We start from the raw sequence: 26218 nt of genomic DNA, 5'->3' as shown, positions 1-26218 counted from the left end.
ACAAGGAGTGTGGTGTGTGTGTGTGTGGGGGGGTGAGGATTGGAGAGATAGAATCCCTGCCAGAGCACAGCCATGCTCCAAGCACTTCCAGGCTGAGTTCCCATCTTGGGCAGAACACAGAAACCATGGAATAGCTCCAAAGAGAGGGGATACTTCCAGGAAGGGCTGCAGTTAGGCCCCTATCTTATTCCTGCACCCTTTTAGATGAGAAACATTAGAAAATATAGCTCTAAGACTAGAAAGACCCTCAAAAGAACAATGTGATAAAGGAGACCCAGGGTCAAACTTTCCTTAATCTCAACATACCTACCACCTGGGACCTATGTAGACTGACCTTCCACAACTCTTATTTTCTCAGCACTCACAAATACCAGAAAGGTCCACTCCCAAGCTTGTCCTCACAAAGCCATGCTGTGTGGCTGTCTATATAGTTGTCCCCAAGCATTGCTACAGGCACTGAACTCCAAAAGTTTTTTTCTGTGCCAACCTCTTTTACCCAGTCCTTCTCCCCAGCCCATGGGGTCCAGAGGTCTCTTTACATCTGTGCTCACAGCACACAGGACTGTGTGGTTAACCTCTGGGCTTCTCATCTACGTCACCAAGGAACTGAGATCGATGAGTTTGGGCCTCTGGCTTTTCCACCATCACAGCTTCTCAATGAAAAGACAATAATAACTTCATGAGTTTCTTAAGCATTTATGAAGCCAAATTATGTCCATTATTTAATTTAATCCATTTCATAATCGCCCTGTGGGACCAGCAGAGTATCACAATCTCTATTTTACAAGGGAGACAACTGCAGTCCAAGGCCACACAACACCGAAGTCATTAGAGTGGGTCTGAATGTCCCGGTCTCTGACTCCAAGTCCAAGAACAATGTCCACTGCCCTTCATTCATCAGTGGCACCCACTGAGCCTCTTCCATGTGTCCCAAGAACGGGGGGAGGGGGGTGTGCAGCCCCTCCCAGGCCCCTCCTTGCCTTGATGCCACGAGGGAGGGAGGGCAGAGCTCACCAGAGTGCACGTGATCAGAGACCAGCCGGAGGATGTCCCCAGGCTGCCCATCGATGTTGAAGCAGACGGTGAGTTTGCTCAGGGGGAAGTCCACCACAAAATGGGGGTCACCATCCACTGCCAGGACGGGAGAAAAAGGAGAGAGAAAGGCAGACATTTATTGGCTGTCTTCCGTGTGTAAATACTCCTCTCTATTTTCTCACCCATCATTTCTTTGCTCCTTAGGACAATGGTGGAAGAACAGTTTTCTCAATTTCTAAACAAGGGAGAGAAGTGACTCTCCAAAGTCTCCCAGTGAGCCCACATAAAGTAAATACGGACTTCAGGCCTCCTAAGTCCAAATCCAGTACTTCTTGCACCAGGCCTCAGTTAAGTGTATAGAGCCAGGCCTAAGAGGAGGAGGGGTGTGACGGGGAGGAGAGGTGCAGTCCCCAACATCCTGGGTGGGTTTCCTCTCACTGCCCACCTGAAGAATGCAGCCTCGGGGCTGGGTTGTGGCTCAGTGGTAGAGCACTTACCTTGCATGTGTAAGGCACTGGGTTTGATCCTCAGCACCACATAAAAATAAATAAATAAATAAATAAAGATATTGAGTCTAAGAATGCAGCCTCTTCTTATCTATGGCAAGAGTTTCTTAGCGCTTCTCCCAGGAAGCCCCAGTCTGTCTCACAAACATTCCCAGTGCCAGCTGTCTGCGATCCTAGCGGGCAGGTCCTGAGAAGCCAAGCCCAATTTACGGGCAGTGACAGGTGAAGCACTAGGTTCGGCAGTGACAGCGATGAGGGCAGAAATCACTCTCATAGGTCACACTGACTTTACTGCTCTCAAATTTTTGTCCACAGATGAAGTTCAGCTGGCCCCCGTCCCTTGTCCATTTCTCCCCCTTTTCACCTCTGCCAAAGATGAAGAGCCTGTGTCTTGTTGTACAGATCAACTATTTCCCAAGAGTCTACATCAATTCCCTTCTCTCACTGGACTGGAGATGTACTTTCTGACTTACACACCAGACACAGCCTGTTTTGGAACCCCTCTCTGTTTTTCGTGAATGTGTATACATGCATGAGAATGCGCCTAGGTACAGCAGAGGTTTGGGTCAGGAGAAGTCTGGTCTTTTCAAGCTCTAAACAACTTCCCATCCTCCTTATACCTGCAGAAAAACTCTATCTGCCTCCAGCATCACTCAGAAGATCCCTTGAGAAAATCTGGCTACTCTCACTGTGAAGTGCCTCATGTCCCCTGTGAATGGCAACATATAAAGAAATAAAAGGTATCTGTCTTCAGATGGTGGGTGGAGGGGAATGATACCCAGAGGAAACAAAAGTTCTCTCCCACATTTTTGGCACTCTCTGACAGTACTTTGAGACTTTCTGTACACACTACGACACCCACTTCTATTTAAATCATCCAAATCCCTTTACAAGGAAAGATTCTGCTTGTTCCAAAAAAGAGGAGTCCAAAAGTGATTACTGCAGGCAGCATCCAAGAGGAAGGTTTTCTTGCATTCCACAAAGCACACATGTTCAAGGAATTGCATTCTATCCATGAGAGACTACGCATTTCATCCCCATAGCTAATCTCTAGTACGTCCCTGGATTTAAGAATTTGCACGTACAGTACATTGGCAGAGGGATCGTGAGACTTAGAAGGGAAGACGTGTACATTGGAAAATAAAAGCCCAGCGCCCCTAACGCTGCTCTTCCATTTTTATCATAATACCAAGAAGCTGCCAAAAGGAAACTCTATGATGTTTTTAATCTGTTCTTCCTTCTGAAGTTTGGGATTACAAAACAATGACAACGAAATCCTGCTTACCTCAACAAAAATTTCTAAAATACCACTTCTGTATTCATGACACCAGGGGCTGGAAGCACACACACTCCAGACCCCTGAAACCAATGCCTTTTAAGCACAGAAGATGTCTGTTATTCGACTCTTCTTCCACCAGGGCTGTTGCGCCAGGCTTTCCTGGGGACTGTGTGCTCTCCACGGTGTTTATGTAATGGCTTAAAGATGGTCCTGGTTCTCAGCATGCACTCTGTTGGCCTGAGCTAAATAAATACAGTCACGATGCCTTGTTCTGTGAACTGCTAACCTAAATGTGCTCCTGGTGGCCCCTGTCCAAATTTCCCTTGTTCCCAACGCATTCACCAAACCACCTCCTTCTCTTTACCTGATGTTTTAGAGATTTTGATTCTTGGGTCATATGGTTTCTTGAGAGTGGGCCCTAAAAAGGAGAAGGAAGAGAACACTGTAGTTATTCATCAAAGAGGATCCTGTTAGAGGCCCTGGAGAAGCAGGCTGAGATGAGAAATATTCAGTTTTCAGATACATTTGTAACCAAGAATAAAAAACAAAAACAACAACAACAACAACAAAAACTGTTCAAAACATCATCTATTTTAAAGGGAAAGTCTGGCCTCCAAAGAAACAAGCAAGGATGGTTGATGATGTTATTGGTTTAGCATTTAGATAGTATTTTTCTTTTCTGTGATCTCTGTTTACATAAAAGGGGGGAAACAGTCTATCACACTTAAGATACAGTTCTGGGTAAAGGGAGACTAGGGGGTTATTGTTTAGGGAATACAGAGTTTTGGTTCCACCAGATGAAAAACTTTCTGAAGCTGTATTTCACAACGAAGAGAATATAGCCAGCACTACTGAACTGCACCCTTAGAACAGTTAAGATGGTAAATTTTATGTTATGTAGTTTTTACTGCAATAAAAAAAAAGAGACAGTTATATTCCAGGGTCCAGAGCTATGTGTGTAAGCTTAATTCAGAAAACATTTTGAAACACCAAGGATTCAAAATGTACCTTAAAAAATATTCAATTAAATGATAACCTAAAAGTAAATTAATTTCTATAAATAAAACCAATATCATATGGTGCATTAGCAAAATTACACTCCTCTTTAGTTGTTTTCACCCCTCATAGGAATTAAAGGTCAACAGTGTTGGGGACGTAGCTCAGTGGCAGCGCGCTTGCCTAGCATGCCCAAGGCCCTGGGTTCCATCCCCAGTACTTAAAAAGAAAAATAAAATTAAAGATCAAAATCTCTAAATGGGTTTTAAGTGCCCCTTCCTAATTCTGGTCCCTGGAGAGCACGACATGGGCAGAGCGCAGATGGGCCAGGAAGGAGGGGGAAGTCCTTAGGCCAGATGATTGCTTTGAGAAGTGTCAGTTTCAACAGGCACTTTAAAAAATTAAAATTAAAATGTCATCAGAGCATTAACGACAGGAAGATTGTCTTACAAAATCACTAACGATTCAGGAAAAATCTTACTCCAAAACTCTCCTTTGAACAATCAGTTGGTTATTTCCTCATCTGCGCTCTGGGTCCTTTGGGTCTTGGGTCATCTGCCTCTGATCTCTCCTGAAGCCACTGAGACTTGAGTAGTTTATGTAAGGTCCTTATTGCTCAAATAGCCATTTTCCTTGGATGTGGGACGAGTCTCCTGCGTGCGAAGTGACAGCATCCTGCAGCTTGACTTTTATCAGAATGAAAACGGCCCTCGCTTCCCCAGACAGGCGCCAGTCTAACACAGCCACAGCTTGGTGTCGCCTGTCTGAAAGGGTCTGAGCTTCTTGATGAGCTTCTCACACGATGATGTGCCTCATAGAGAGGAGGGCTAAGATCTGCAGAACACTGGTCACATGCCCAAGACACTCTGTGCTTAATACTCACAGCAGCCCTCAGGGAACCTGTCACCACCTCCAATTTCCCAGTAAGGGAACGGAGGCTCAGAGGGTCTGGAACCTGCCCCGGGTCTCACAGCAGGTCAGGAGGTTGGTGGGTCCTAACTTCATGCTCTCTCTGCCACACCCAGGTGCTTCCCAGAGCTCAGAGTGTGAGGAATAAAGGAGACAGCAGTTAACCAGGGCTCGTTAACTTCAGTCCCCTTTCCTAGGAGATGGCAACTTGACAGCGGCCTCATCACAACACCACACCCAACCAATGTGCCACTTTCTACCGGTGGACATGACCTAGACTGTGACCCTCTGATTTGGTTTTACTACTTTTCCTTTCTCCTGCTCCCGTCTCTGCGAAGTCCCCCTGTCCACTGGCACTGACTGGGCATGAGGCTTCTGTTGGATTTTGAGTGGCAGGTGTGTCCAGGGTGAATTCTCTCGAGATTCCCTAGCTTGGTTCTTCAAAAAACTTTCTCAAGAAAATGAAATCGATCCCACGCACACAATAACACAACTCTGATGTGTTTCAGGACACTGAAAGGCACTAAAGCAGAACATAGCTGTGGGCTCATCTCGGGGCCTCCAGTACTGGCTGGCATGTGGTGGGCCCTCAACTGATTGATGATTGACTGATGGGCATTTTTTGCCTCATGCCAATTTTTTCTCATTTCTCAAGAGCCACAGTTTATAATGATACAAATACAAAAATCAAAGATACTCTTTGAAGGCTATTGCTATATGCAGGGTTCTGGTTTATTAAAAGAAACTATAGTATGATAAAAAATAAATAAATAAACTTGTGGAGGTCCCCACAGCCTCACCAGGAGCTCAGGTTTCTGGAGCTGCCTTACCTGGCTGCAGGCCGGCTCCTCGCAGGCTCTGCATCACCATCTCAGGGCCTGTGGCAGCAGACATGCCATGGATGTCCTCCAGCCCACCAGTGTGGAGAGTCGGCTTCTTGAGCTTCATGGATGTGAAGGGGGTGAGGAAATGATAGTTCACGGCCAACGCCTGGGCCCTCTGCCTCAGCTGCTCCTTCTCCTGCTCATCATTACTCTGCACCCAAGAGCTCAGCAGCTCCTTCACGGTGAGGTAGCTCCAGAGACGCTTGATGTGGTTGGGGTCCCCCTGGCCATCACCTTTGGGCCTGGGGCTTCCTGGGACATCATTCCCCACTTTCTGGGGCTCCACGGGCACCTTCGTCTTCAGCATGACGAATTTCTTACTGTTGCTGGCGGTGACCTCCACGGGCAACTGCTCCACCTTCCTGTCCGCCAGCTTCCCCGCGATGATGATCTCTGAGCCGTTGAAATAGTTGGGGAACAGAGTTTTGGTGGCATGCTCCACTATACCAGGGGGATAGTCGATGCGGATGTCAGAAAGGAGGGGTGTCCTGATCTCATCGTAGAACCTGCAGCAGCAGCAGAAGAGAGAGAATGAAGGTCCAGCCCTGGCGAGGAGTCCACACCTCACAGGTGGATCTGACTCCAGAGGTGATCAAGTCCCACCCTAGAGCCAGTACAGTATGCCCCACGGGAGGTAATTCAGCAGGAGCTTGAGCATTTCTGGCAAGACCACACTCACTGCCTCTTAAGGCTTCCAGGCCCCTTTACCTACTCTCTGATGATGAGGAAGACCCTCCTAAGAGTCGATCAAAATCGTCCCCCTCAAATTTCCAGCCAGAGGCCTCAGTTTTGCTTCTGGAGCAAGACAGAATTAGGATGATCCATCCTCAACACAAAAGCCATTTAGATGCTCCAACGACTCTGCCCAGGGTTCCCTGCAGTCTTCGTTTCATGCTACCTAATCAGCCACCAGATTTTTAAATTGGTGCCTATTAATTATACAGAGTGGTGAGTTTCACTGTGGCATATTTAAAGATGCATAAAACGATGCGATTTGAAAAACAAGGAACATTTCACAACTTTGGGTATCATCCTGGACAGGGGCCATACTGATCTCTGGATGGTTCCGACCTTAGTATACCTGCTGTCAAAGCAAGCAGTTTTCATGAATCACTCTTCATGAGAGTCAACTTCAAAGTCCTAAGCACTCCTGATAAATTCCTGATACACACCTGAGTTTCTCAAAGAGCCACTTAAAATATTATTCTTAAAACCAAATACACATTTCAGATGAATTTTAAGCAGCACATTAGATTTGAGAATTCTGGCCTTGACTTTAATGTGGTTCTTTTATGTGATGCAACATTTGTTTCTATTAGGTTTTTTTTTTCCCATGTGTGTGTGTGTGTGTGTGTGTATGGCGGGGTGGGGGGGTTCTGTTATATGGTTGCTTCTTGATAAAGCCACAATTAAAATCCCTTTTCCATAGGTGTAGAGAGAACAGGCTGTAGAGCCACTTCCTTACTGTGTGTCTTGGAACATGTGGCTTAACCTCTCTAACTTCAGTTTCTTCAGCCATAAAATTGGAATATTAACAGTACTACTTTGGTAGCCTACCAGCTGTCTCCCCAAGTCCATTCGCCCCTTCTTTTATATTAACTGAGTTCTAAGTAGGCATTTGTCCATCCTCCTACAAAAGCAATTTCCCAGCCTCCACTGGGGCCAATTATGGCCATGTGACCATGAGCTCACCAATGGATTATACATACAAGTGATTTGTGAAATTTCAAAGATACTTGCTAAAAACAAAATAGCTTGTGTTGGCTTTCCTTCCTTTCTCCTTACCTGGGCAGGGAAAACAAAGGATACTGGCTTAATTTCAGCCTGGCAGCTCAGGAAAACACCTATGGGGAACAAAGCCATAAAATGGAAGGAGCCTGGGTCCCTGAGTGGCTTCATGGAGCAGAATTGATCCTGTCCAGCTGACAGGTGGGAGAAATGAGCAGTTTTCTTAGTTGAGTCTTTGCATTTTCTCATCACTGTGTGTGGCCACTTGGCTTTTATGTAATATACCTATCTCCTAGAACTTCTGTGAGGATCACATAAGGCAGGTAGAGATGCCCGGCATGTCCTGAGTTCTCTGTAAATGTATCAATATTATTTTTAGTAGTGTGACAGTGAAGTTGATTTGTTTCAATGTGGTGGCTTTTGCTTATGAATTCCTTACTGAATCCCTGTTTTTATCAGAGCATTTGATTCTCCTTCTTTGAATCTAATAATTTTTTATAATGGTAGGAAGTAATCAGGGTTTTCATTTAAATCTTTCATTAAAATGTTGGGGAAAAAAATGGTAGCCAGTCCCATACCAACCACCTGTTTTTATTGCATACCTGAGAGACCTTCAGCAGGATTGATAATGAATAAATTTCTTTGGCTATGGCTACTGAACAACTGTAAATTCACCTCAGTTTTCCTTTACCACATATGCCACAACACAGAGAAAGGTACTGTATGCAGACGCTGGCATCTGAGTCAAAAAAGCAAAGTCACATGCCCAGCTTGGCAACATGGCTTGAGGGAAGGTACTTTTGTGTTAGAAGACCCAAGATCTAGTTTCTTTTCCACCTCAATATAATAATCTGAGTATTGTATTTACCAGTTTTAATGGGTCACTTTGCTTCAAAATTAAAATGTAACCACTTATAAAATAAACTCAAAATATTAAGAAGGCAATTGTAACTACAGGAGCTCAGTGGACACCTCATACCTGACACTGTGCCAACACTTGCTTTCTCATTCAACTGTCAGCCTGCCATGACCCTCACTGTACAGATGAGGAAACAGTCATAAAGTCCCAAAGCAGGACCCCTAACCTGCCTGATTTCAAAACACCCAGTATCTACCAGTACAAGGAGTTGGCATTTCCGGCAGGTGTGAGATCACCCTCATTTCTGAATTTCACAAGGAATCCAATCCTGGGCCCCCTCAACCTCTCCTCGTCCCGAGAAGACAGGCAACTGACCCGATGAGCTGCGAGCCAGCGTCCTCCTCCTCATGCACGCGCCGGGTGAGGCCACAGTTCTCCAGCGACAGTTTCTCCAGCAGTTTGAAGTCCACATCATTCCCAATGCCGATGGTGAAGATACAGATCCGACCTCGGGCGGCCTCCTTGGTGTTGTTGAGAATCTTGAGGGTGTGGGTCTCCCCAACGGTGGGCTTCCCATCTGTCAAGAAGATGATGAGGGACACACTCCGGTCCTCGATGTCGTTGTGGGTCACATAATTGTTGAGCAGCCCGATGGCTGTCTGAAGGGCACCGTTGATGTCTGTGCCTGTAGGGAGCAACACAGAACAGCTCACACCTCTGCACCCACCCGGACCCTGACACATGTGTAGAGCTGCAGAGAACTCGGCCACACAGGCATCAACCAGCAGGACTGAGCTGTGGGGGGAAAAGAGATCACCTGCATATGTGGGTGGCTCAGCTTACAGATAAATCTAAATGGCAAGGTGTTATCCCACTGGCAAACCTTTTCCCCAAGGTACCCAATGACACCTGGGCTTAGAAGTCCTTATCTTAGCATTAATGGCTGCCACATTCCTAGAACAGCATTGAAAAGAAGCAGAACATGTTAGATACAGAGATTCAAAGAAAGAAAGTCAGAGAGGGAAGAAAGGATCACAGAATGAAAAGGTGGGGGGGGGGGCGGGTGGCGCGGGCAACTGGAGACCATGTCAGATGGCTTCAAAGGCTGCCCAGGCTGGACGGTGCTGACTGAAGAAGTAATGAGTCACCTTCATTGTCCCTTTTCTTGACTCCTGCCTCTTCAGGGTTACCTCTGCTTGTTAGAAGCCACAAAGGAAAGAGGCACGGATATATATATATATATATATATATATATATATATATATATATATATATATATATATATACCTCCTGATTCTGTAAACTCTCCTTTAGAAAAGGTGCTCAGCAGCAGCAGTTCTGATTAAAGTCCTGGGGCAGGGTGTGTGGTAGGTACCAATATGTATTTGCTTGGTGGGTGGAGAGAGATGGGTGGTTTGGTTGGTTAGGTTAAAACTATCAGCTAAAATGAGGTTTCTGGATTAGCCAGGAAGATCACTCAACTGAGCTACCACTGTTGAACCATCAAGGAAAACAGATTTCTTACTGTAGCATGAATATCTATTTCCTTTAGTTGTTGTTTTTTGAATGGCTTGAGCTAAAATTTACATACCAAAGAAATTTCCCATTCTAAGCACCCAATTCGTTATTTTTAGTCATAGATTTCTGTTCCAAACACCTTGCAAAATGTACCATGTTTGAAAGAACCAGATCATTTTCCCCACTGCTTTATACTCTCCAGAATTTCTGGCAAAAAAGGATAAATCTATGCCTGTGACAATTATGTTCATAATTCTTGCTAAGATGCACACAGAGTCTAAACAGAAGGGAGAGTTACAGCTGAAACCATCTTCAACACTTCTTTGGGATCATTGATTTGCCTTTCTTAACGCCCATCTAATTTCATGTGGCCTCTGGGTGTGTGGGCATGGACTGACTGGCAGGTGTTTGTATGCTCTTTAATCGGCACTTAGCAATGATGCCAAGTCTCCCTCTCCACTTCAAAGCCAAAGAGAGCCAGGGCCAAGCCATCAATTTAGCCTTCCTGATTGCACCTGGGTGCCAAAGGAACTACAGGGCTTGGAATCAGGCCTACGTTAAAATGGGGCATCTCTTGTCCACTCAGCAACCAAGAACTCACGGGACCCAAGCGCACCAGCAAGGGAGCTACTCAAGTGGGTAAAAATCATGGCCACATCTGATGCTTGAAGAGGACTTCCTGCTTGCCGTGCCTCTTCTGTGCACTTTAAAAATCTTAACTCATCTCACCCCAATAACAACCCCATTATTATCTCTGCTTTACAAAGAAACTGAGGCAGAGGGAAGTTCTTTGTCTAATAGAGAGTGGAGCTGAATTCAAGTCCAGGCAGTATGGCTTCAGAATCTACACTCCTAGTTCTGAGGTTCCATTCTCAGAGAGAAGCAGATTAATCCACTGTTGACCTGCAGAGGCTGAGGCAATGCAGGGTCAAGAATAAGTAGAGGGGGGCTGGGGCCGTAGCTCAGCGGCAGAGCACTGGCCTAGCACATGTGAGGGACTGGGTTTGATCCTCAGCACCACATAAAAATAAAAACAAATAAAATAAAAAGGCATGTGGTACATTTACAACTACAAAAAATATTTTTTTTTAAAAAAGAATAAGTAGAGGAACCAGGCATGATGGAGTGTGCCTGTAATCCCAGTGGCTCAGGAGACTGAGGCAGGAGGATCAAGAGTTCAAAGCCAGCCTCAGCAATTTAGTAAGATGCTAAGCAACTCAAGAACACCCTGTGTCTAAATAAAACACAAGAAAGAGCTGGGATATGGCTCAGGGGTAAGTACCCCTGGGTTCAATCCTAGCCCCCTACCAAAAAAATAAAATAAATAAAATTTTATATATATATATATATATATATATATATATATATGAAACTAACCAGGTTTCTAAGGTTCAGATTCCAAAGGAACATAGTCCACAGTTTAGCTGTTATCTGAAGTTACTTATCACCTCCCTGCCAAACATACACTTGTCATTTGAAGAGTAAGTAGTGCCATTAAAATAAGTTCACTTAGCAAATATTCACTGAGGATGCAGTACCTGTCAGGAACCACGCTGGGTACTAGAGGCCACAAGGACTTCACAGCCTTGTCAACTTTCTTCTGTGGACAAAAACTATCAAATTAAATCTAATCTTTTACCTTTACCATCCAACACCAGAAAAGTTCTAGACCACGCTGCTATGGAGACTGGTAGGAAATGCCAGGCTAAGTCAGACACTGGCCAAGCAAGGCCAAGTTCCAGGTGAGGCTCCTCTGGAAAATCAGGGCTTCGTCCTCGATGGGAAATTATGAATACATGAAAACTGGGAGAAGACTGAGTTGTTTCACATGTTTCTAGATAACCAAAGTGGAGTTAACCACAGTGACAACTTCATAAGATGGGTCTCTGTAAAGGGTCTTCAAGACAGGGAGCAGGGACAGCTCGGCCCCACAGAACACTCCAGCACTGAGCACCTCTTTATGTGTCCACAGTATTCATGACACAGCCCCTGTCCGGAGTTGAAAAAACTTACAGGTAGCACAGATGGGTAACATATTATTCTGATTCTCTGATCTCAGAACTCTATTTTTTGATACTGGGGACTGAACTACTGAGCTGCATCCCCAGCCCTTTTTAAATTTTTTATATAGAGACAAGGTCTCAGAGTTGTTGAGGCTGTCCTTGAACTTGCTATCCACCTTTTTCAGCCTCTGGAGTCACGGGGATTACAGGTGTGGACCACTGCACCTGGCTTAGAATTCTCCTCTCTGAACACTCTGCACATGGGCCATGCTCAGAATGACCACACAGTGATTCAGAGCCCAGCATCCTCCTTGGCCCATTTCACATTCATAGCACTTCCCAGGCCATGGTGACCCACTCTGAAGACCCTGCCTTGAAGGCCACCAGTTCCGCAGGGCAGTGCCATCTTTCTGCTCAAGGTGCCCTCATCCAAATGGACCATTCACTGGGCTTTAACTCTCCACCCAAGAACAATTTATAAAAAGAGTTTCCTTGTCCAGGATCCATGAGAGAAGCCAGGAAAGCCTCCAACCACCTTTTAGGTACTTTGTCCCCTTAAGCTGACCAACTTAGTCTGGGGACTGAGGAAGGAGAATTCACAAATTTGGTGTTCCGAGAATCATAAGCTCCTGAGAAAGCCCTCACCAGTTACCCTCTGTCCTGTCAGCACCTTTAGCTCTCAAATTCTTGTCTCTTGGCAGAAAATTAGCTTGATTATGCTGCGGCTACTATGGGAGGCAGGAACCATTCTTACCTCCACTGGGTGACATATGGTGAATGTGGATCTTGCCATCCCTGATGTTGAGGGGAGTAACTGACAGCAAGTGGTCCTTCCACACTTTGATCCGGTTGGAAAACCCAATGATACTGAAGCGGTCCTGGGGCCGGAGGTCATGGAGAATGGTGAAGAGGGCATCCTTGGTCTAGGAAACACAGAAGCCAAACCAGTCACTTGGATGGCATTAGTCCACTTGCTCCCTGGCTTGGAAACTGCCCACAAGGAACTATCCCAGGGTTCAGAGTGGTACCTGCCATGTAAAGGGCTCTTGGCTAAATAGAAGGAATTGTGACCTCGCTAAACAATGGCGTAACTGTATACAAGGCATGAGTCGGTGGTGAACAGGTAACAGGTCACATGCTGCTGCCAGTCAAGGTGTGTCAGGCCCAAGGTATACCTTCATAATTGCCGTTCTCTTAACCCAGAATATTCTTCGCAGCTGCTTTGTTCCCATCTTTCACCCAGCAAGCCTCTACTCATTATTCCAGACCCAGACAAGTGTGCAAAATTCTCTATTTGAAACTTTTCCAAAGAGAGCTGATCATTCCCTCCTCTAGGCTGGCACTGTCCCCAGAACACTCAGGTCATAAAATGCCTGCTGCAGAGTGACGATGACTTGTCTTATGCCTCTTTCCCTTATTGGATTGGAAGCTGTTTGCAGGTGGCTCTCATTCATCCTGTAACCCTAGGAGATGCTGGGGGTGGGTGAATGAAGGATGGAACCCTCAAATCAAAGGCAGACACAGCAAGTGCCATAGGAATTGAGCAGATTATGAAATCGCCATGGACTGGAATGACATGAGAAGGTTCTGTAAAGAAACAGAAATCTGAGTGCGGCGCTTAGAGGGTTGGACAGCTGCAAGGAGTAGGAGGGGGACCCTGAAGAGCAGCGGCCATGAAGAAGCAGGGCCGGAGCCAAGGGAAGAGGGGAGAGGCGAGTGCGGGAGATGCCGGCTGGAGCGATGGTGTGCGCTCAGGTCTGACGTGACCTGTGGAAAGGAGAAAGGAACCTCAGGAAGCAAAACCAGAAAAACTCTAGAGTCTGGACAGGAGTTTCTGGAGTCCACCACCAGACACCACGAGGAAGCACAGCCGTCCCCGGACAGCAGGCTGGGCGCTTAGAGAGACTCAGCCTCTCAAGTTAGGGGCTTTCATGACACCATTGCCATGACAATGACACCAGCACCTTTTTACAGCACTAAAGGTCACAGACTTCAGAGCCAGGTGGTCTTCTGTGGGGGAGGATAGAATAAATGAGGACAGGCAGGGAGGAGACCAACAGGGAGGGGGAATGGAAGGTGTGACTTTCAATCTAAGCAGCTCGGCCAACACTCTCATCGCTGCTTGCCACCCTGCGTCCCTCCAGGCCTGAATTCTAGAAAACTCAGAGTATTCTCAGTCTAGAGGGTCACTGCCATGCACGCTGCTACTTTAAATAATATATTTTCTTTAGACTAAATAAAGCCAAGGAAGGCTGGGGGTGTGGCTCATCAGGAGAGTGCTTGCCCCGCATGCCCAAGGGCCCTGGTTTGATCCCCAGTACTGCCAATAAATAAATAAATAAAGCCAAGGGGGAAACAGTCTCACATGTTCACTGTTTATGAAGATTCACTATTTAAGAAGAAGGGGCCAAGGCCTGGGGATATGGCGCAGTGGTAGAGCGCTTGCCTGGAATGCATGAGGCCCTGGGTTCAATCCCAGCACCTGCCACCACACACACTCACACACAAAGACAAAGAGCCCAAGACACCAAAAGTCTCACTCTAAGATGCCCATGCTCCTTCTGAGTGAGCCTCCTGCTCTATGGCTAGCTTTCCTAGATATATATCTAGATGTCTTAGATAAATCTTTGTGCTTCTTTTGACATCTCCTGAGATTCCTTTCTGTGGTGTAAGTCAAGAACCTGCCAGGGCTGAGTTGAGGCCCCCTCCTCCATTCTGGGGGACCTCCTCGGACCCCTTTCAGGTGACGGTGTGTACTTGAGGCTGGCCTCATCATCTCTCATGGGCCCTATGCAGTGAGCGCCATCTTTCCTTTCTTACTCTTTCCTATCTCACTGTGCCTCATTGGGACAGTGACAGCGCCCACCCCATCAGCTGGTCTCAAAGGTCAAATCAGGTACAAGATGAAAGGTTCTCAAACAGGGCCCGGCAGACAGTGAAAGGGACCTTGTTACTTGCCAGCTGGTGGGAGGTAGAATTTAGGGAAGCAGGAAGTCTGGAGAGGCTATTTCCAGAATGACTGGCAGTAAAGAGCAATATGACCCTCGGAAATACTACGTAGGTCTTTCCCCAGATTTTATGACTCTGACTTTGCTTCATTCCCCAGATTCAGGCAGTATTACAGCTTCCACCTCTCTGTGTCAAATGACCACTTTTTTTTTTTTTACATTTCCCCTTCTAAATTTCCGCTCTTCCTCACTTGTCTGTCCTCCTCTTCAATCCTGTGTCCACCTGCTCACTGTAATATCCCGTGGCCCAGCTCCGAATTTCACTGGGACCTCCAGATCCACTTTAGAATACTATTCTGGACGTGTCTACTTTTAAAATGGTACATCCCATTCTTTCCTGTGTGGCTTATGAAACCAGGAGGTTCTAGTCTGAGCAAGTGTTCACGTAATGTTCCCTGGTGATCCCTGCTGAACGTTAGTTCCTCATCTTCTACCATTTCTTCATTCCCAGATGGAGGAAGCAGCAGAGTTAATGACATCATCAGAAGCATGAAGATGATGATGATGGGGACAATAAATGTCATGTTGAGTGCAAATGCTTCCCTGTGTTGGGGTGACTGATTCTCCTAATCCTCACAGCCCGCCTGAGGTAAAGTGACTATTAATGTTCCCATTACTCAGATAAGGCAACTGAGGCACAGAGGGAGTAAACGCCATGCCCCACAGGAGCCTGGATTGGAATTCAGGAAGACTGACACCAGGACCAACACTCAACCCACAGCGGTGGGATCTGCAGCCCCCACCCTGCTGGGGCTGAGAATACTCTGACCTATAACCCTCACAGTCTGCAGCCCATTTTGGCATCCCTTCCAGTTCTGTTTCTGAGCTCTGTTTATTTCTTTGTTTCTTTCATTTCATTTTTGGCAGCAATTAATGGATTCATCTCCTATAACATCCTTACAGAAGGCACTGCATGAATTCCCCATCCACCCAGAGACGAGAACAATGACTGTATTTCATTAAATCTGTCTCCTCATCCTACAGAGGACTGCCTCCTACTCCCAGTTCTTCCAGGAGAAAAGAGGGCTGTGGAAGTGCTGTTTTCTCTCCTGGGGCTAGGAAGCCTCCTCCATTCTCCCTGAACTCCTTCTGGTGTGGGCTTTCCTCTGAGGGACACTCATTGGCAGCAGAGATTCCTGTCCCCTCATAAACCTGACTCCCATTCCCAGGAAATGGGTCAAAGTGTCTTATGACCATAAACAGAATCCACACCCCAAATGGGCCAGCAGTTCTGGAAGACATTTAAGTGTGTGAGATGCTCTACCAAGATGGCAGCTTCCTCCTTCTTAAAACTCTTCTTATTCTGGCTTTCCCCCGCACACCCTGGGTCTCCCCAAGCTGACTGGTGCTCCCTTGGGCTCTGCTAGGCCTCAGCCACCTTTCAATGAAAGAGTCACAGGGTGATAGTCTCAGCTGAGTCCCAGCTCCACACTCCTCCACCAGTCTCTGTCTTGCCCACTTCCAACTCATCTCCAGAACTTGCTTCTCTCATTAGATCCAGATCAACCCGACAACTATTCTCCCAGCATGTCCCACCAGCAGCTCAGACTCAACAACATGAAGAACTGGGACCTTCACCTTCTGACTCTTGCCTGTGTCCCCTCTGCTGCTCCCTCTCTTGGGGAATGGCACCTTTGGCCACTCAAAGGTCCAGATCGGAAACCTGGGCATCATGCCAAATCTTCTCTCCACCCCATCCCTGACCCTCATCTGCTCTAGCACCCAATCCCCAAATTCCAACGCCTCCCCAAACCTCCCCAGGACTATAATCTGAGCATTTTCTTTTGTTGTCGTTCTTAATTTTTTTAAAAAAATATTATTATTGAAAAGATCAGAAAAAAAATATAAAATTCACATTATCCCACCACCTAGAGACAACCACTATCAAAATACTGGCACACTGCATGCCCTTCAGGGGTTTTTGTGTGAATCTACATGTGTACACAAGTGTGTATGTGTATATGTTTGATTTTAAAGAAAATGCGATCGTATAATATGTATATCATGCTGTAAAGTTTTTATTTACTATACCATATACATTTTTCATGTCAATAAATGAATGAAAGTCATATAATTTTAACAGTAGCATAATACTCTGCTATATGTGTACCTATTCTTTAATATTTCTGAGTATTGAAGCAGAATTGTTATGAAGCTCATTACTCACATATCTTTGTGTCTGTGACTACTGCCTTAAGATAAATTCCCAAGCATGGACTTGGAGTGACAAAGGACTTGCACTTTTGGAAAGATTGAGCATGTCCACATCTTGCTGTGGAGTTAGATTTTCACCCCTCTGTTAAAAACTTTTAGCTGAGCAAGGTGGTGCATGCCTGTAATCCCAGCGGGTTGGGAGGCTGAGGCAGGAGAATCAAGAGTTCAAAGCCAGCCTCAGCAAAAGCGAGGTGCTAAGCAACTCAGTGAGACCCTGTCCCTAAATAAAATACAAAATAGGGCTGGGGATGTGGCTCAGTGGTGGAGTGCCCCTGAGTGCCCAAACAAAATCTTTGACGGCTCCTCACTGCACTCAGCATAAAGTTTACTCTCTTTTTTAGATACAAGATCCTCCATAAAATATATGGTCCCCATCTTCTAATGCTATCTGCCGCTGGTCCCATCCCCAATACCAACACTGAGGTCGACTCCACTCCACCCCCACCAAGCCCCTTGCCCACAACTTCCCTAAACCCACCAGGTGTTTCCAAGACTTTGCTGCTGCACAAACTCCCCCTTCTCCTTTCCCCTCTCTACCCTGGGAACCATGGTCTGTCCTTCAGGACCCACCCACCATGCCCCTCCTTGGTGAAGCCATTCCTAACTCAGCCATGAAGACAGGCAATGGCTCCTCCCCTGATCCTCCTCCATGGATTCACACGTACACTATGGCACCTCCACATCATGGCGGTATTGCTTCCTCATGCTCCTTCCTGCCTCAGGGCCTCCCCACCTGCTGTTCCTTCCCCTGGAATGCTCTTCCTCACAGTCCACACAGTGGCTAGTCCCCGCACTTCCTGTATACATTCTCTCCCAAGAGAGCCCTCCCTCGCCTCCCCCACAGGCTGCTCTCCAAGGCATGGCTCCTGCTCTTTCCATCACACTAAAGAGAACGCCGTTCTCTGACGTTGATTATCTGTCCATTTCAATTCCATACTTTTGAATGCAGGAACTTTTTGGATTTTTTTCATTCCATTTTTAATACCCAGGAACACCTGGCACATTAATGAATGCTTGATAACTGCTTCCTGAATAAGTGAGTGGTTGATAAACTGCCTGTCACACTCGATAGGGAGGGAGCTCCTCAAAACAGCTGTCCCCTTCCCTTCCCCACTCCCAACATGGTGTTTTACACACTGTAGGATTTCAGTAAAGTACTAATATCTGTCATATTAGAATTGTATGAGTATATTTTGTTTGTATTGGTAAATAAATGAGGAGCAGGGAGGAGAAAGAGAGAGGAAAAGAGAGGGAGAGGAGAGAAGGGGTCCTAGCTCTACTAGCAAATCAAAGAATGTGAGAGACTGCAGACTCCTCAAGACAGACAGAAATACCAATACCGGGAGGGCGGATGTGTGGGAGGTCAGAGTGGCCTGGTGGACATGCTGTAGTGCAATCCTGCACCAACACGGTGGCTTCAGCCAGGGAGCTGGCAGCACCGGTTCCCCACCCTTCCTGCTACTCAGACCCAGCGCACACAGCAGGAGCATCAGATGGTCTTGGCGTTACACTTCTGGAAGATCTGAAGGTCCGGGGCTGAGGGCGGCCTGTCTGTGAGAAGGCCCTCTGGAACCCACCTGCAAGGTCCTCAGGGCCCAGAGCTGGCTGGGCTGCACAGGGAGGGTGGGGAAGGGCATGCTTGTCAGAAAGGGCTGTTTGTTTAGCTGCTGGCCTCCCTGCGGACCCTTAAATAGTGTGCTAAAGACCTCGAGAGGGGCCCCGAGGGACTGGCCTGGCTCCTTGGCTGGTATTTTCCCCATGGTGATGGATATCCTGCTGCGGAATGGCTGTTCAGTCTCTCCACCCCACTCCCCTCAGCTCTGTGACTGCAGACTCCTTATGACCTTGTAAGGCCTCAGCTGCGATGTATCCTTGCGTGCACCAAGGGAAGGCGGCCAGCGGCTCGCAGTTGCTCCATTTCCAGTTGCATTAGAGCTGTCTGGATGGCCTCTTGCCCTCCTCCCAGAGGGGCCTGGGCAGAAGCTATCTGCTACCTGCCTCCACCCTCCCTCAACCGTTGACTGGCTCTTCCCCTTTCTTTGATTGGCCCTGGAGCTCTGCCTTCCATACAAGGCTTGGGAGGGAGGAGAAGGTGAGGTCCACAGAGCAGAGTTAAGGAGAGTGGGCTTAGGCTGATCTTTCTGCCCAGTGTTTATACTCTAAAGATTAACAGAGACCTAGTCAGGCTCTGTTCCAGAGTACAGTTCAGGGAACAGGGTTAGCACATTCCAGAAAGACCAGAGGAAGTCCAGAGAGGCAGAGAATGTGCAACCCAGGCTTTCTAAGGGCCTGAACTGCACTGAGGGTAAAGGAGCGTTAGATGAGGGGGTGGACCAGATCCCGTAGGATCCCTCCCACACCTGAGATGGTAGGACGATAACGAAGAAGAGCTGTAGACTCTTCCAGCACAGGTGTATGAGGAGGCAGGTGCACCTCCAGGCCCTTTCCAACTAACAGCCTGAATGAAGATCCTGGATACCCCCCAGGAAGTCATGCTCCTGGACTCCTTCTGTCCACAGTGCTCCCTCTACTGGCCTTACAGATTGGAGAGTCACCTACTAACCCCCAAATACATCCCTTGGAATAATGATGTCCCCAAATTAATTTATTAATAGGTGACCACAGGAGACTGAAGAATGTCTTCCCTAGAGATCTTCTGAAATAGGCATATGAAGCTGATGTTTACATGTATTGCATAGAGTTTCCATGGAGATGAATACAGTGGGGGGTCCGGGTATGATGAGTGAGTGGGGGGTAACTGTCTGACATCAGAAAGTTACATTTGCTCTTGGGGGCCATTAAAATAGTTTCCAACAAGTCGCCATCCTCATTCATCATTATGTTCCCAGACAGAACAAGGGCTTATTTGGAGTGAAAACAGAAGGGAGGGAGGCTCAGGTCATGCATAGCAATTGCTGGGTGCTGAGCCTGAAGAGGGGAGAGTGGGCAACTGTGAAGAGGCAAGACACCCAGGCTAGAACCTAGAGAAATAGGGAATTCTTTAACAGTGCTGAAGAGGAAACAGGGCTCTTTAGATCAACCAGCAAGAGAGCATCAATCCACAGTGAAAGACCTTCTGTACCGACCATCAAAGTTCTTTAAAATTCCAGCTTGTGTTTGGACAAAAGAGCACTATAGAGACATACGAATACAATAAATAAAGGAAAAGGACATATGCATTTCTTACTATTTGTGCTGTGAAGATGTAACTTAGCCTGGATACAGGCATTAGATGAGATTCCTTCTAATCCTAGCTATTTAGAATCACAAAGGATAGGGATTACTCTATGCTTAAAACTATTTTATGGTGATGAATTCCTCTTCTTATATGTACTTTTCTTGGATTAAAAAGAGGAAAAAAAAGTCTTTAAAAAACAGTCTTAAAAGTTCATTCCAGCTCTGCCTTCGGTTTACTATTAAGTAAGTCTTTTGATCTCCTCTGTTTAAATTCTTCCAAGCACAAGGCGGGGGGCATAAATAAATAAAAGTAAACTCTGCTTCAGAATCTTCACCATTCAATATGGCTAACGATGGTCCATCTTGCTCCCGTGGATCTACAGGAAAGAAAATTATAAAGTCCCTTCTGATGGTGCCTGTAGAATGTAGAACTGAGTTCTTGGGCACTCAACCCCCTTTCCATTCTTCAAATCCAGGGAGGGCAGTGTCCAGAGGGCAGCTCTGCCCTGTGCACTGTGCCCTGCACTGAGCTGACCCTTTCCTTCCATCTTCCTTATAAAACTGTGCCCAAGCAGCTGCAGGCTCTTGGCGTCGCCCTCAAAGGAGTGAGCATTCCACTGTGGAAACCCCCATGCCATGAATGACAAGTGAATAGTTCCCACGGAGAGAAACACTATCTAATAAGTCCCTCCGAGACAGCAGTCAGTGGAGCCCATGACAAACCCAGCTGCTGCCCACCCCTCCCTCCTACTGCCATCAGGGTACACATTGATGCAGTTCTTCTCAAATGTTTCTGTGTCTTCGTCAAACAATATGCGATGGAAACCAACTCCGACACAGAAGGCTTTTGTACCACAAACCCTAGGTTGTTGGGCATAAGACAACAGGAGCCCATGACATCACAGATGAATCCGAGTTCGAGGGAATTAGTTATCAGCCATCCCATGTTTTCAGCACAATGATGGTGCTGTTCTCCTACCTAGTCCCATCACTTGCCTCATTCTAAAATATTTACCAAGGAGTTGACATTTTATCTTTCGTTGGTCCACGCAGTCCTTTTCAATGTGTCCAAGGGAAAGATCTTCTAAGCTGCGTAGCTTAAAATAATCTTACAAAGAGATCAAAGACTTTCTAAAAGTCCTGTTGGCTATGGAAGAGAATAGTGACCAGCCAATACTCAAAAATAGCCCTAAGATTCTGAGAATTAATACTAGAAAACAATATAACCAAGACAAACTGTGGCTATGGGTCACCTTTCAAAGGAGGGCAGAGATGACAGACTCCGGAGTTGAGAGAGGAAAGCAAGTCTGTATTGTCCTCTTGGTGGCCTATTAGTCCCTCTTCTTCTTCCAGACAAGAGGTCCTCAGTACCCAGGACCTCCTGCTCTTGGAGGGGGGTGGGCAGTATGGCCCTGTACTCATGCCATTAGAAGGGATAGACAACAATAAAAAATAGCCTGTGATTTCATCAAAGTTTGTGATTCTCACCACAACCTTAAACTACTTGTCTATGACTACAATGAGGAGAAAGGAAATGTCCACCATCTCAGAAGTGCTACCATCCCTCTGTGCAACCCATAGGGACCCCTACAGAATTGCCTCAAGACATCTTGAAGTCAGGGTCATGGCAGAAATCAGAGTAGCCATGACTTGCCAGGAAATGTCGCTGGTCCATGGGTATAAAATATGCTTCATTTGGGGTTTTCCAAGACCATGGTGTTCCAAGATCACAAAAACTTAACCTACCAAAGACAGCACCAATTTATATTGCACTCTGCAGGTCCTTCGATGATTTCAAGGAGAGAATTCTAAAATCTTGTCATGACTGGTCCACCAAACATTTATGTAATAATGTCACTGAACATTTTCTAAAAATCTTTGCCAATATTCTCTTTGATTCTTCATGACATACTAGGCACATTTGACTTTCTTCCTTTCCCTTCCCTTTCTTTTTCTTTCTTTTTTCATACTGGGGATTTGACCCAGGGGCACTTTACCACTGAGCTATATCTCCAGTCCTTTTTTATTTGGAGATAGGGTCTCACTAAGTCGCTAGGGCTGGCTCAAACTTGAGATCCTCCTTCCTCAGCCACTCAGGTCACTGGGATTTTAGACACAATGTGTCTGGCCACATCCATTTTTCATACTTGATGTATAAACAACTTAAAGCTCAAAACACATTTGTTTTTACTTCTTTTCACAATCTGGTAGGTTAGTATTATGCGTGTTTACACTCATTGTTGATCCTATAAATCTCACTCTAATCAAGAAGATAACCTTACCCTACAGTCTTGGTTGCCTTACCAAGAACCTAGCCTACCTCTCTGTAGGTCATCCCTGGGTGTGGCTTCCTGCACTTACAGTAAATAAATAAGAGGGTGCAGACCATAAGAAGCTCACCTCAGTGTATATATCTCCTTCTTAATTGGTGTCCTCCATCCAATGTTCTGACATGCTTACTGACTATGTGACTGGGCTCTTGGTCCCTTTGACCCATTCAACTTTCCCTTCAGTTCTCGTGATTCTTGTCTCCCTAGCTTACATCCATCCTGTGACTCACTATGAATTCCCAGGACACAGATTGACAAATATCAAGAACATAAAACACAAATATGTGGACAGGCTGTGAAAAAGCCATGCTAAGTGCAAAACTGTGGAACAATTATGTGAAAAGTAAACACAATTTACCAACAAATGTAGATTGTATACACAAGGAAATGTCTAGAGGAAATGGAGTTGCCCCTCCCCAGACAAGGAGTGTGATGATATTCTTGCTTCTCTTTCACTTTCCCATAACTGTAAAGTCACCATGAGACTGGAGAGGGAAATTTTTGTTGCAAGAGCGAAGGGATTATAAAACCAGATGAAGCTTATTGTTGGGCATAGGTTTTTATTTGTGCGTGAGGAGATTGGATGTAGAGCTAGAGGGTCCAGAGGGGAGAAGGCAGGGGTTTCCTCAGATGTATGGGGAAGAAGGACTAAGGGAAAATTTCCATCTCTTCCTATTGTGTGGCTCAGCTGCCGAGGAAAGAAAAGCAAAATGAGCATCAAGGCAAAGTTTTGACCAATAATTAGACTGTATGTTGGGGGAAGTTTCATATATGCTACATACTTCAAAAACCTAAGCTGTGGACGGAATGCAAAGGGGCAAATTATTCCAATACCCCTGACTGAATCTGACCTCTGAGATTCCATTCTCCCACCTGACCCCAAACTTGGTTCTGTTTTGTTATAGGTATTTTCTTCCAGTCTAGCATCTCCCTCAAACTACCATATCTTCTTCTGCATGGCTCAGAGTCCTCAGTCCCTATATCTCCCTGCTCCTCTCAGCCAAGCACAGGCACAGCACATCAGAAATGAGCTCAGTCCCTCCTCCTGGTTGCCATCTTATTCACTCAGCCTTGTGTATACAAGTCACAGATGTGCTGAGGACAGGTGCCTGGTAACCACTCACTTGCTGACTTAGGTTTGGTTCATCAGATGGTTCTTCTACAAGTTAAGAATCTGACACGGCATACCTGTAGGTGTGCAATGGACCAAATATTGATGTCTCCCAAAAGCCACATATTGAAATCCAACATACCATGGTGACGGTATTAGGAGGTACTGGAGGTAGTCAGGTCATGAGAAGAGAGTCCTCATGATTGGAATTGGTGACCTTATAAGAAAGTCCAGAGGGCTAGCTATTCTCTTCTACCTTATAAGGACACAGTGGGAAGGTGCTGTCCGTGAACCAGGATGTGGGCCCTCACCAGACACTAACTCCACTGCCACCTTGATCATGGACTTCCTGGCTCCAAAACTGTGAGAAATAAACTTCTATTGTTTACAACCACCGAATCCATGGTACTTTGGGGCAGCTGGGACAGACTATGACAGATGCTTATACTATTAGATACATCTTATCCATCTTTCTAACCTCAGTTGAGCAATTAGCATCTGTTGTCATTAGGCAGACTGGTGGAACTTGCATTATGACCACATCCTAGCAAAAGTGGAATTTCAGAGAATTAGAAAAAGTGTCTCAATCAGCAAACATGAGAACTTTCTTTCCTGTCACCCCAACTCAGAGAGATGGCCGATCCCAGAGGGTCCTTGGAGGTCCAGGACACTAAATCCAAGAGTTCATTCAGAGGAACAATGGCTTCAAGAAGCAGACCTGCCTGAGTCAGACACAAGAAGAGCCCAACAAGTGCCAAATCATAACACAATGCCTAAGGAAGTGACTGAGACCTGGCCTTGGCCCACCCTGGATCTCTGGCTTAAAGATGCAGGTCTGCTATCTGGAACTCCAAACACCCTCTCTAACATTTTCTCCCTCCCATTCTCCTCACCACACTGGATACATTAGACAGATAGCATCAAGCAGGTCTCATGCTCCAAACTCTCTGCAACATGAAAAAACTGCTTCTAGAGGTCCTGGCAGGTGGTCACATGAATGGTGGTCATCCCAAAATGGGAAATGCCACCCCATAGGCAGGCCACCACCACTGAAAAGTAGTTTCAATTGCTCAAAGGGACTTTGGTTTTTTTGACCCTTACTGGAATCTCTTCATTCACTAGAGAACTGACTAGTCACAAGCATATGACCCTCTTCCACCTCCAGTACATCTGGGGCTCAATCCTGCCTTCTCACCATCTCTTTCTTTTCCTCTCCCCAGCCCCGCTGACCTCCTCCTATGAGGCCCAGTCTCTCCTCTGTCCCTAAAGGAATCTCATCCATACTGTAGCTACAACTCCCCTTGAGGGGTTTCCCAGGTCCACCTCTCCAGGACTGACTTCTCCCCAGGCTTTCCTTCCCCATGCCTTATCACCATACCATCACTTCCAGTGTAACCTGCTGAAAACCCAGTGCATAATATTCTTTATCTCAAACCAGCTCCTCCTTTAGAATTCTGTACTTCTGTCCCCAGTTCTGCAATCTTAAGAATCTTTCTTGTTACTCTCCTGCTCCCCAACATCCAGTGTGTGTCCGACTGCAGGGTTGTGGGCATCTCCTCAGAGAGGCTTTATCTGGGGGGATCCCGTGCAGCTTGACTCTCACCGTGTCCCTCCAGAAGCTTCTGCCAAGCGCCTCTGGGTTATCACTCTCTCACACTCCCTTATGGGACAGTTCTTTGATTAGATGGTTGTATATTCAATCACCACCCTAAATGCGTTCTGTTCTATTTTATTTGAGTCCCATGTTTTGTAGGAAAGTCCTTCTCCCCACACCTCACTCAAGCCCATTGAGAGTTGGGCAAACTTCTACGCTGCCTTCCTATAGCAGTGAGTGAAGTTTTTTCTGTTATTTCACTGAAGATGTGGTCCTTCAAAGGAACCAGCTCTAGGCAAGGGTCAGAAGGCCCAAGGCCTCATCTGCTATTCCCACGTGGGCTTAAAGCCCCAGGCCTGGGATGTGGACACTGACACTCTCCTCGGGGGACATCACTAACTATGGTGGTCAGCATTTGCTCTTCAGTGCCCTTTCCAATCTTAGACTCTGATGTTCTTCACTTGTTACAGCTCATCCCTGCTCTTAAAAGACTTCTTTCAAGGAACAAGGAAGCCAGACAAATTTTCATGTTATCCAATCCAAAATATTACCGAAACCTTCAGAGATTCTAGCATTCATTTTCTTTGGGGGAGGGCGGGGGTTCTAGGAATTGAACTCAGGGGCACTCGACCACTGAGCCACATCCCCAGCCCTATTTTGTATTTCATTTAGAGACAGGGTCTCACTGGGTTGCTTAGCGTCTCGCTTTCTGAGGCTGGCTTTGAACTTGCAATCCTCCTGCCTCAGCCTCCAGAGGCACTGGGATTACAGGCATGTGCCACCACGTCCAGCTAAATTCATTCTGGTTTCCGCTCTTTCTTTATGTATTTCCTCAACCAAGAGCTCACTCATTCCCTTTCTGACAAGAAATCTGCATCTCATATCCAAGGACTAGACCAGTTCCTACCTATTCCACCTCCATCATTTATCTTTTGATACCTCAGCTCTTCCTCTTCCCTAAATTTCTTTCCACTCTCTACATGACAGAACAGGTTTGAATAATTGTGACTGTTCTGTGTTTTCCCCAGAAAAATCCTAAAGTCCTTTATTACAGTGAGTCGACTTTC

At 46.2% G+C, this 26218-nt stretch overlaps 1 protein-coding gene and 1 non-coding gene across 3 annotated transcripts in view; both read right to left on the bottom strand.

Moving 5' to 3' along the window:
• The window catches only part of Itih5 (inter-alpha-trypsin inhibitor heavy chain 5), an 85784-nt gene that overhangs the window by 9674 nt on the left and 49892 nt on the right, over positions 1–26218 (bottom strand). Inside the window, exons 8-12 of one of the 2 annotated variants that reach the window (XM_046442363.2) lie at positions 12472–12640; positions 8572–8881; positions 5556–6115; positions 3185–3238; positions 1015–1131 (exon numbers count right to left, since the gene is read on the bottom strand). In XM_046442363.2, coding sequence (XP_046298319.1) covers positions 1015–1131; positions 3185–3238; positions 5556–6115; positions 8572–8881; positions 12472–12640 — 1210 coding nt within the window. Of the gene's footprint in view, positions 1–1014; positions 1132–2706; positions 2782–3170; positions 3239–5555; positions 6116–8571; positions 8882–12471; positions 12641–26218 lie in introns of those variants that run through there. The other variant, XM_058578652.1, reaches the window with a different exon arrangement.
• Positions 6607–6709, bottom strand: LOC124091388 (U6 spliceosomal RNA). The gene has a single exon (XR_006851347.1). It is a non-coding gene; the product is annotated as a U6 spliceosomal RNA (small nuclear RNA).

Source organism: Marmota monax, unplaced genomic scaffold (genome assembly GCF_021218885.2).
Source record: "Marmota monax isolate L192 unplaced genomic scaffold, Marmota_monax_Labrador192_F-V1.1 WCK01_AAM20220418_F8-fsc00072, whole genome shotgun sequence".
NCBI classification, from domain to species: domain Eukaryota; kingdom Metazoa; phylum Chordata; class Mammalia; order Rodentia; family Sciuridae; genus Marmota; species Marmota monax.
This window is presented reverse-complemented; position numbering and strand designations above follow the sequence as displayed.